This window comes from Prenolepis imparis, unplaced genomic scaffold (assembly GCF_030444845.1).
Source record: "Prenolepis imparis isolate NDT839.2.m4 unplaced genomic scaffold, iyPreImpa1.0 SCAF_7, whole genome shotgun sequence".
Taxonomy (NCBI): domain Eukaryota; kingdom Metazoa; phylum Arthropoda; class Insecta; order Hymenoptera; family Formicidae; genus Prenolepis; species Prenolepis imparis.
Window position 1 is genome coordinate 9,316,930 of NW_028141165.1, and position 12,397 is coordinate 9,329,326.

The 12,397-nt window shown below is 39.4% G+C and overlaps 1 protein-coding gene across 2 annotated transcripts in view; it reads right to left on the reverse strand.

Moving 5' to 3' along the window:
* Positions 1-228: 228 nt before the first annotated feature.
* Positions 229-12,397, reverse strand: part of S6kl (ribosomal protein S6 kinase like) — a 49,061-nt gene continuing 36,892 nt past the window's right edge. For both annotated transcript variants that reach the window (XM_083041488.1, XM_083041487.1), the window contains exons 9-10: positions 942-1,166; positions 229-632 (exon numbers count right to left, since the gene is read on the reverse strand). In XM_083041488.1, the coding sequence (XP_082897614.1) occupies positions 501-632; positions 942-1,166 (357 nt within the window). In that variant the 3' untranslated portion in view covers positions 229-500. The remainder of the gene's footprint in view (positions 633-941; positions 1,167-12,397) is intronic.

Below are 12,397 nucleotides of genomic sequence, written 5' to 3' on the forward strand. Positions count from 1 at the left end.
TTAATCAAGATTTAATTGCGAATGATATTCCTATTTGAATTAAGCAGCTAATTATTAAATTATAGGGAAGTTATAGTTGGTTAATAATGAGGGATCTCTTTTTTATTCGGGAATATAGATGGATTAAAAAAGAGTGAAGAGCTGAAATAGAAAAAAATCAAGATGTGTTTCTATTCAATATATTATTCAATTTTATCACATTGTTATACCTGAGTAATGTATTAAGAGAAATTGCATTTTTTAAGTCGCTCTTTCTTCGAAAATCTATTTGAGATTCATTGAATAGATTATATAATTACTACGAATACATCGCTCCAAATATTCAATCAATATTTATATAAAAAAAATTATTCTGCAAATTTTATCAAAAATAATTTGCTATGCATTACACATTTGAAAACGTGTTCGCGACGCTTTGAAATGTAATATGCAATAAAAGTATTTTTATAAAAGACATACATATACATATATAATTAGAGAGTATGATATACATGAGATCATTAATGACTCGTTTGCGTAGCGCTATCGTCTGGAAAGGACTCAAAATTCGCAAATTCGTGATCAAAAGAATCCACTTTTTGCTGCTGTGTTTCTCGTCGATTACTCGCCCTTAGAATCCGGAATGGCGATTCCTACACGTGAGACAAGAGATGGCAAATAATTTTAATTATCGGTTCCTAAACAAATTTATAATTGCGTTTTTTTTTTAAATCGATCGAAGAACTCGTTCTTGATTTAATCCTTTATCAAAGTAAAATATACATTTTTTACGTTTTAAGCAGTGATTCAAACATATGAATAATTCAAGCAGCCTATATTATATGACGCAAAGTCTAATTATTTTTTTATATTTTCAAAGAAAGTAAATAAATTCAAATATCATCTGCCTTAATATGATCAAGAAAAGCAAGATTATTATCCGTATCATTTTAGTTACTTACCTTTTTTAGCGTGTAACTTTGAATATCGTGGCCCATGTAAAAAGCGATCCGCTGAAGACTGAGGAGATTTCGGAGTCTGAGACGAGGGTCCGGTTGTAAGAGTCGTTTCAAAAGATCCCTCGCTGCTGGTGAAATATCTGCATTCGGTGGTAAGGTGCCCGGTACATTCGCGCAATTCAGATCGTCTTGATCAGGTAAAAAATCGGACGACAAAGTGGACGGATACTGCAACAAAATTATGCAACATTTGCAATTAGTTTTCGACCAGTTAATGATATTGATTTTCTCAAAAACACGACAATGCTATCATTATTATTTATTATTTTACATTTTAGCATTTTATGATATTTCACTTATTTATGTTTATTATTTTATAACATTGTATTAACTGTTTTAATTGCTGAAAGGATAAATTAAAATTCAACGAAACGACTGCTTAATTTCCATTCAAGATATATTAAAATAATTAAATAGTTATGATTAATATATTTAATTACATTTCTCTTAGAATTTACCCTGAAAATCATGGTAATCGTGAAACAATATGGTATGGAAAGAATTTTATGAGAATTTCTCTGATTAATATTTATCACAATAAAAATATATCTATCACAATAAAATATAAAACATGTTTACTAATCTGCATAATAAAATTAATCAAACATGTTTTATATTTTACTGTGATAGATATTATTATTTTTATTGCAATAAATATTAATCAGAGAAATTCTCATAAAATTCTTTCCATATCATATTGTCCCACGATTACCATAATTTTCAGGGTAAATTCTAAGAGAAAATTCTCTCAGTGTATGAAAAATTATTAATTACGAAATGTTTATATTAAATTTTCAGGAGAATTTAATCTAGGATACAAATATTTATCGCTTCTTTTTTTCAGTCAAATAAAGAAAATAGTTTGTATCGATCAAGCATATCGCAAATGAAGGCGTATGCAAAATCAAAGATGACCAGAAAAAATATTTATACATATTATATTTTACGATATTTTCAAAGATAATCGAAAAAATAATTATGAGCATGTGTTTATCTCCAACGCAAAGTTGAGGAATTATATACAGAGAGAATTTTCTCTTAGAATTTACCCTGAAAATCAAGGTAATCGTGAAACAATATGGTATGGAAAGAATTTTATGAGAATTTCTCTGATTAATATTTATCACAATAAAAAGAATAATATCTATCAGATTAAAATATAAAACGTGTTTGATTAATTTTACTAAACTGCATGGTAAAATTAATCAAATATTTAATCAAATTATCATATTATTATTTAATATTTTATTGTGATGATATTATTATTTTTATTGTGATAAATATTAATCAGAGAAATTCTGATAAAATTCTTTCCATACCATATTGTTCCACAATTACCATGATTTTCAGGGTAAATTCTAAGAGAAAATTCTCTGTATATATATTTCTCTTCGAAGAAAAAAATTGACATCTCGACAAAACGGTGCTATTTCGCCTATGGAGCCGAGATTTAGTCATTTAATTAGGGGGGGTGTGCACCTTGGCCACACATATTACACACACCCACACTCGGAGGAAACCACGAGGTTTGCGGAAGGACTTCTTTTTTTTCGCCGCGGCCGCAGGAGGAGGCGAGGGAACCATAAATATCTCCTTTTACGAGAAAAAGAGGCAAGCCGAGAGGTAAGAGACTAGGAGAAGCTATTACCGATGTGTGGATTCCGGCCTGTCTAGTCGCGCTGCTTCGTGTACGACCGGCATACCACACAGGTACACGTACAGGCAGGGTCAACGGCCACTCGCGACCCTCAACCTATCCTATCCGCTCGTTCACATGTCCCTCCACCATGTGGTACGACCTCGCACGACCTCGCGCACGACGTTGCGCGAGAGCGCGGATTTCTTCGCGTGGCTTTGTACCTCACGTGCGCGTCAAGACTTTGACAAGAGACGTCAAAACGTGCAAAACGGGATTCACATTGGAGAACATTTTCTTTGTCGTCGTTGCCGAGAGTTGTTATACCGCACCTTGTGTGTATTCTCTCCTCACGGTTGATTGGAAGTGCGTATCTCGGTTTATGCATATGCAATCCTCGCACAGGTGAGGAAGAGGATGCTTCTTTGGAATCTGGTCCCCAGGTTAATAAAATAGTGGCTTGGATTATTCCACGTGAATATGAATTCATTTGTATATGCAAAAAATGAATTTTTTGGAATTTTTTTTTGCCAGCGACTCGGACATTCCGAAAGGAGATGCTGAAGAAAACGGGTCTCTCCTAATCAACGCGTAGCGCCAAAAATTATTAATAAATGTCTATTAATATTCTTCTGCGAGAGAGACTCTACTGACTTCACGCGAACTTTATTAATTTCCATATACAATAGATTCGTCTCCGGTCTGGTCCCTCAACGAAATATGCGCACACTAATCGCTAATTAGCCTTGATATTACATCGCGTGATTTTCATATCGTTGTTTACAAGCGGAGCCGAGAGAGAGGAGAGAAGGATCTATACACACCTGAGGTGGCTCCGTCAGGTCGTTGGACCACGCGCGGCGAACGGGATATTTCAATTCGATCTCGGCGAGGAAACCTTGACCGAGAGAATAACGGTACGGAATGATCATTACGAGATCGTACACGGTAACGTGCGGCTTTTAACGCCGCCGTCTCTTCTGCATAGATCGATCGAATCGTCCGCCTCGTCGGCGCCGGCAACCTTTGACGTCCGCGATATGGATGGATGCTGGGAAGGTGAAAAAGCACGACGGGAGCAACGAACCAAAGCGCGAAATTAAGACGATTCTCTGTCTTAATTATTCTATTTTTTTTTTCTTAACATTCGCCAGTTTATATCCGAAGCTTTTAGACCTTTGTATGATGATCATCCGTGACGTTTCGAGATATTCGTGGCTTCTCAATATGCAGACACATGCGAATGAGCGTTAATGAGCGGTTCGTGGTATACGTCCTTCAGGATTAAGATGTACGGATTGAGTTACAGCGTTTGCGCGCCGGTTTACGTTTACACCGAGACGTAATTTCGTAAAATTGTACTTCCTGCCACGTGTACTGCTGACGATAGACATCTACGTGCAAAGTACGAAATAAATCGCGGGCAAACGCAAAACAGAGTGATAATTTATTTTCTTATGTACGACGAACGTAGTGGAAATAAAAATCAGGCTATATTAATTTTTAGAACAAAGATATAAGGGATTTATATTTTTTCCTACAATTATCGAAAATATGCAAGGGTAGGTTGACACGTGAAAAATTCGTCAAACTCATTTATGTTCAACCTCTCCACTCGTAAAAACAAAAAACGATATACATGTATATGCGATATGTAAATATATTTTTATATATACACTGAGAGAATTTTCTCTTAGAATTTACCCTGAAAATCATAGTAATCGTAGGACAATATGGTATGGAAAGAATTTTATGAGAATTTCTCTAATTAATATTTATCACAATAAAAATAATAATATTCTCACAATAAAACATAAAACATGTTTGATTAATTTTACTAAACTGCATAGTAAAATTAATCAAACATATTTTATATTTTATTGTAATAGATATTATTTTTATTGTGATAAATATTAATCAAAGAAATTTTTGAAAAATTCTTTCTATACCATATTGTCCTACGATTACCATGATTTTCAGGGTAAATTCTAAGAGAAAATTCTCTCTGTGTATATTTATGCTAAATGTAGCCGCTCGAGTGGCTAATTGTTGAGCAAATTCAAGCTCCTGCCCGACTCGATCGCACCGCGAATACATTCATTAGCACCATATATTTTTCGCTACTTGCTTTTACCTTCTAAACGATCGCACTTTCCGTACATATACTTTTGTCTAAAAATAATAAATATTAACGAAAAATCTAGAAAACGTATGAATTCTGCTTTTATATGAATATATTCATATCGCTGATTATATCCATTAAGTATATTCATATCGCTGATTCGAGATACAATTCTTTCTCCCCCACTTTTCGACATATTTTGCAAGATGTAAAAATACCTAGAAACGCTCTACAATTTTATCGCGAAAACATGTCGAGCAAAAAAGCATACACAGGGTTCTCGTGAGAACTTTTGCGATAATTAAAATACTATGGGGAAGGTCGAGAAAATAAGATGCAAATTTACAGAGATCAAAAAGATTCTCTCCGTTTTACAGCAAGTGTTTTTTTTTTCTTGTCGTGGGAAAAATTTTATCACGCATGTTACCCATAAGAAAAAAATATATCTTTTCGGGTCATCTTGTGCAAAGAAACATTAGTTTGCGCAAAATTGAAGAGTATTTTTTTTATCTCGCATATATTCTTTTTTTCTTACTATTTTTCTAATTTATTATTTTTCCGAATACTATTTCCCCTGCTTATTATTTATAAGTTTTATTTGACTCGCTAATCACAATCGATTAATGATTTAATGTATCCAGTCAAAATTTCGCGAAATTAATTCCAAGCGCTCGTGTCACAAAATGCGGTCAAAACGCTAATTAAATTTTAATCAAAACGGGCAATAACCGATAAATTAAGTGCTTTCTTCCATCTGTTGCGAACGCAACGTTAGCGTTCACACATTATGCGTCGAAGATGTGCGTTGAGCGGATGTCACGAAACGAAGAGGAAGCCTCAAGATACGTTTATACCATACATCGTATTTGTAATTATTCGCTAATCCCTCGTACACACGAGCGAGAATAATTTAAGGACTTTAAGACTTGTCTGTCAGAATCGGAGAAGACAAGTCATTTCTTTTCTACGTGATTTATTATCAATATTAAATATTAATATTTTTTATATGTATATATATAGAGAGAGATGATTTTCAAAATCATCGCGATAATCAGAAATTTTCAAAAAAAAAAATTATTAACGATAGAATTAATATCTGTATCATCTTTTATGCCATGATTATTTTGGATTCACCTTTTTATAAATTATATTCTTCAAAAAATTAAAAAATGAATCATATCAATTTCTGAAATTAATGAGTAAAAATTATTTTAAAAAATGGAATAATACGAAAATGAATGCTGCGAAAGTCACTCAACACTATCTATAATAAGATCGTAACTAGGAGATTTACGAGATGATCGCGATGAAGCAAAGGATGTACGAGATCGATGCTTGATAACGCGATAGAATAAAGAGCATCGGTGTCACAAAGATAGATGGAACAAAGAGTCTTCAATGTCACATCCAGGAATATCTGCAGAGAAGACGACACAATTGCCCCGGAGTTCGTCCCCAAGCGAACAAAGGAGGAACATCTAATCGGATCGAGAGATTGCGTCGATCAAGTCCCGAGGACTCGAGAGACACAATGTTGAGCGTATCCTAGAAGAGAGACGTATTACGGTGGTGCACAGACTTGTTCCTTGTCAAGGTGCATCGACCAGAAGGCCGGTTCTATTCCCGGTACGATGATGACGATGTTCTGTCACGACCGCGAACCTGTGCGAAAAGGTAAAATCTGCAAATAGAAGCCAGCGATTCTATTATGAATCCTCTTCACCGGTATCGACTTAGGGAGAGACGCGAGAACATCGGCGAGGCTTTGTATAGACTCTCCAAATATTTTACAACCTTAACTCTCGCGCTGTAATATACACATATGCGATGTTACATCGGAGAGAGATTACGTAAAGCCTCTTAGCTCGAAATTGAGCAAAACAAGGAATAAATCTTCTAAAATACACGCAGAGAGAATTTCGTAGATAACGAGAGAAAATAATAATTTTACGATAAAAACTGGAAGTATAAGCATATGATCGATTAAATATTTAGGCAACAGTTCTCAAGAGTGATGCATACATTAGAAAATATTTGTCCAAACACTTTGCACGTGGCTATAAATAAATTTTATACTCGTCTCATCAAGTCTTTAGGAGCAACTCATTTTCTTCTAACAGTACACGCAATTAGAGCTTGGCTCAATTACACGTTATACTCATCGACGCCGATGTACACGGAGAAAAGAATTGCACGGTGCACGAGAAATCGGAAGAGAAGCTAAAGAAAGAAGACAAAATGAAGAAGAAGAAGCGTAGGGGAAAGAAAAAGCGGAATATATGCGGGATGGAATAAGGAAAAGAGGAGATTCTTGTGTGTGGGGAAAGAGGAAGAAAGACCGGTCTCTCGTAGTTAACACACGGCAGACATTAACTTCCCATTAACCGTCTGCCATTAGACGGAAAGGCCGCCGAGGGGAAGAGGAGGACTCTCCGGAGGAGGCCCACTATGCGCTGGCGCCAGGAGTAATCGCCGGGGCGTATTAGGCGCCTCATGCAAAACCCGCGTGCAAGCTCCCGATGGCTATTTATAAAATCGCCTCACAGCAACCGCGATAAAACCCCCTTCGTAACGATGCTCGCGATAAGGAGGGATAACACGTCCTTCGACATAATCGGACAGTGGCATTGACTCGTGACCATCTTCTCTCTTTCGGGGAATTTAAATATGGCCGCAATTTTTCGTTTTTTAAAATAATTTTTTGAAAATTTATATATATTGGTCTCTCGTAAAGTGTGTTCCCTTAGTAAGTGTAAATTTTTGCAGATTTTATTTAAAAAACAAATTTTAAATTAGTTTATGAAATGACTTGGCTTATAATCTGGCTATAGATGAATTGCTCACGTATTTATATAAACGTTACATATAGATTAAATTTAGCGCTCCAGGCAATTTTCCTGGTGATAAATCATGTGTCCAACATTATCCGAGTAACGGCTGATACTCAGATGATCCGTCATACTTCTATCTATAAATTTTCTCTTTATCTCTCTTTCTATATATATTTCTATCCCATCATCTCACAGCTGGGAAAGAGGCCGATTGACGTTTACGTAGCCGGCGAAGATGTTAAAAAAGGAAAGAGCGAAATGGTGATTCGAGCGCAATAATAATCAGTCAGTCTAGGCGTATAATAATTATCGCCGACCACATCGGCGGAATTCTCTCGCTTATACGTGATATCAGAAGCCTCGTATTTACCACGCGGATAGTAATCTATGATCTATAAATAGTCTCGTGGCGGTAACAGAGAAAGAGAGAGAGGCATTGCGCTGCTTCTTCGTACCAAAAGAAGAGCTAAAGGAGCAAGAGCCGCGTAATTGCACACCAGGTGGAAGGAAGATAGCGGGCTATAGCCGCCTAGATTGCCATTCCTAAGAAATGGAACGGCCGCATCCGTTCGTTCGTTCGCCAATACCCATTTACTCTGGCTGATATTTAGGATCTATAAATATCGACAGGGTAGAGAGAGGAGAGGAAACCGTTCGCGATCTGCATAATCCAGAAAAAACCATCCGTCTATCATCATGCGATCACACTATATCTTTTACAGAGATGGTCTCGTTGCGAACATGTCTTTCCTATCAACAAGTACTATTATCATCTCGATGCGAGAGCACATAGATCCTTTCTCTTCCTAGCCTCGCGCGACAGTGATGTCGAGCTTTTTATCCTCGATCCTCGCAGTGGTCGGAAATCGATTAAGAATTCGAGAAATCAAGGACCGTATGATAATCACCTGGATTCCACGTGACAAAGTAGCAATCGTCGAAAGGACCTGCGATATATCACCAGACGGATAGACAGGCGGACGTGTATTCCTCTGGGAAGCTCGAGGAAGCCGGGGGAAGAGGAGAATCGGCGAACGCAAGCACGCACGCCACGCACACGCGATCGCAAACATCGCTGGCTCGCAGGTAATACCGCGAGATCTATAAATAGATCTCGGCAGAGGAGGCATGGTCGCACCGGTTGCACGCCAAGTGTCTATCGCCCCTGCGAGATACAGGCAAAAGAGGACCGGCCGGTTCAACTCGGATGCCTTCGCGAGCATAGGCGCCAACCGGGCAGACGCGGAATCGTAGTAGAATCGCGATACGAAGCGGCGGGATTAGATCCCTGATGAAACGAGATGTGTGTGTGTTGGGAGGAACGTCTGACTGGCTAGTTGATTGTATAACGCCGTTTCGTCGAAACGACGATTCCGATGAAAATGTTCGTAGCCATCATCCCGCGATCTCTCGCTCTTTCTGACTCGGATTCGCCTGAAAGTTCCCTTTTTCTTTTTTTTTTTTAAGCAACCGGTGATAATAACCGTGAAATACCTGTTTCGCATGGTTGGATAACGTAAACGCTAATTCGAATTAGTTCAGGATTTTTTATCGCGACATTCAATCTTTTAACATCACAGAAATGTGCGACGTATCAATCTTCTCTAAAAGATCTACGAGTTTATCAGGATTTATATTAACGTGAAAATAAATGATCTTTTATCCAATTTGCTTAAAAGAGAGATATCGAAATTTTCGCGCGTCTAATTATCAATTAGAAGCCTGTACATCTGACCAACGCGCACGTCATCGTCATTAACATCCGTGTCCTTCGCGCTTCTCGAATCCGATCGTTGTCGTCGATCCCGCCTATGTCAAGCGCGATTCTACCAGCGGGACGCATCCGGCTCGGCGGCTTTTTACCCCCCGTCGCAGCTTCTTCTGCGTCGTCTCCTTCTTTCCCTCTTCTCCCCAACCCCTCAGAAAGGAAGTAACCGCGAGATCATCGTATCCTGGCCGCGGTGACGATATCGTTGCACGCATCGCGAGAAGAGACGACTATCATCGACTCGTGGCGTCAATTTTTCAACCGTGAAACTCGCCCGCGAGAAAGAGAAACAGGGGGATCCATATACGATTAAGGTTGCGCGAGGTGGCTGGTTTGCCTTGCGAAGGTTTTCTTGCGTCCTATGCGCCGTGATCCTGCGGCGCGGTGCATAGAGGTGCATCGCACCTTTGGGAGTTCTCCTCCTCCTCCTATCGATGCTTCTCTTCTATTCCGAAGCGGCTTTTTGCGCATTACTTTGCGGTCGAATCAAGGGCGCGCTAGAACGCATCGTGAAGATGCCTTCTAGAGGATTTAGCAGCGAGTATGACCGAGATAGCAGTAGATTGCATCGCAAGATGCAGGATATAACTCATAAAAAATTTTATTATAAATATGAAAATTAAATAAAAATCTTATTAATAAAATAATATAAAAATTGTTAAAGTGTGTGTATTATTCATGATATAAAGGATATTGCAAGTTAAAAACCAATTATAACGCTATATAGATAATAATAATATCACGGACGTGAAGACGTGAATGTGGAAGCGAAGCCTGTGAAGAAGACGCGTTCACCGTTCATAGAGAGGCTTACATTATACCGCGCCGAAGATAACATATGGCAAAATCCGACTCCTTTTCCTCCCATCAGATTGACGGAACGATTAAGACGAGAGGCGGAAAGCTGGTTCACCTTGCTTTCTTCCTCGCATCTTGGAAACTCTGCGTGCGCTAACCCTTCATCGAAGCAGCTTCTCGTCGTAAACTATATTAACAGCGCTGTTAAATCTTTCGCGAATATCCACCATCCTGGTGTGGGATGTTGGATATTCGCGAAAGATTTAACAGCGCTGTTAATATAGTTTACGACGATCAGGCGCGGTATAAATCGAGGGGCGACAAAGGAGAACGACCGAGATATTTTGAGAAATCTCGAAACGAGTGTCCCTCTTCCTCTCCCCCTGTCCGAGCGAACGATGGAGTAATCAAATTCTGATTATCTTTTTATATCCTTGCAGCTTCTTTCGTAATCGAACGACGAAGACGATCTCTAACGAGGACATCGGCGACGTAAGACGCGCATATATGTAGCGGCAATAAAAGGCTCGTCTCTCCGTACGTTCTAAAGACACCCTTACTCACATTTAATGGCACGCACAAAAAGGGGTAACGACTGTTGTCGCGATCCGAGCTAGACGCGAGAAGCAAGATTGCACTCGTTGCGGCGAGCAACCGTGGTTTTTAACGGCGACATTAAGATATCGCGATAAATGATTGCCTGGTGCGGACTGACTGGAAGGGTACGTACAAACGCCATCGCCGACAGCGATACATTCCTCGAGGAAATTACCTTTTTTATGACAACTCTCGCTGTTACGGTCCAAGTACGCATATGTACGATTGGGTAAAATGTGTTTCCTCAAACAAAATGGAATATTTAATCTATTTTCAATTAAACTTTAATTTCAACGCTACTGTCATCCTTAATTTTGCAACTGAAAAAAAATAATAAGAGAAGAAGATAGATAACGTCATATTTATATCTAGAGACTTATATCTCAAACTTAAGAAAAAAAGAAAGAAAATTTCTAAGAAACAATTGTCAAGTTTCCCTCAGATTGAATCAAACTCTAACAATCTCAGAACCTATCGTCAAGAATCGCGTTCTCCTCGCTGGACACGACACGCAAGTCACAAGACGTTAACGAGACACACGGAGGTGTCCCGAGGAGATGGTCGTCCATAAAGACGTTCCTTTTCCTTCCGCTTAATAATGGCACGGACAAAGGAGGATGGCTGCTCCGATAGTCACGCTCTGAGCAAAGTGGAGTGGTCCCCTGCAATCTGCACCGCGCGCGCATTACGCATGTTTCTGCGGATGCACGCATTCAAGGTGCATTCTCTCTTTCTTTCTCTATCTTTCTTTCTTCCCCCTGTCTTTCTCTCTCTTTTCGTTTTCATCGTGCACTCCATCGAGGGGCATCATTACGCGAGATGGTCCTCTCCTTGTTCTTCCACAGCATCGCCACCGCCACCATCTCCTCCTTCTTTTCTCATCCTCTTCGTCTCTCTCGACCACCATCATCCACCGTGATCGGATCTATTTATATCGCAAAGCGCTGGACCGTGTATCGGCGCGGCGGAGACTTCGCCGTGGAAACTTGAAAAGAAGCGGGTAATAGGATGCGGCAAAAGAAACGTAACCTTGTACTTGTTACTGCTGCTCTTCGTCGTCGTCGTCGTCGTCGGCATCTGTACGCCACTTCAAGGAAATATTATTACGAAGCGATACGCGCGCGCTACGTCGCGCTTCGTGGAAATGTGGACTAATGGAAGCAGACGGGGAATTGTCACGTAGATTATGTCGTGAATACGATTCCGACGCGACGGCGGCCGCAGGAGACGAGTAGAGAGACTCTAACATTCCGGGAGCGACTATCCAATCGAGCCAATGTATCTTCCGCGAAAACGATCATCGTTAATACCGCGTAATGTCACTGGGAAACACTATGAAAACCTATCGTATGATATTTAACCCCCGCAACGCATACAAACGATAAACGATTCTTTCCTTATGGAAATTTTATCCCCTTTCTATTTTTGATTCGTCACGGACAGGGAGGGGTGCGAGGATTTAATCCCCTTTCTATTTTTCATTCGCCACGGACAGGGAGGGGTGCGAGGATTTAATCCACGTAGAAGAATCCCGCGGCATCTTCTCCTACGCTAGCAGCATCGTATTTTTTTCGAGAGAAGACAAGAACGCGAGACCTCGGCCACTATATCACGGGCCATCGGACGGCAAAAGTTATTACCGGAGCC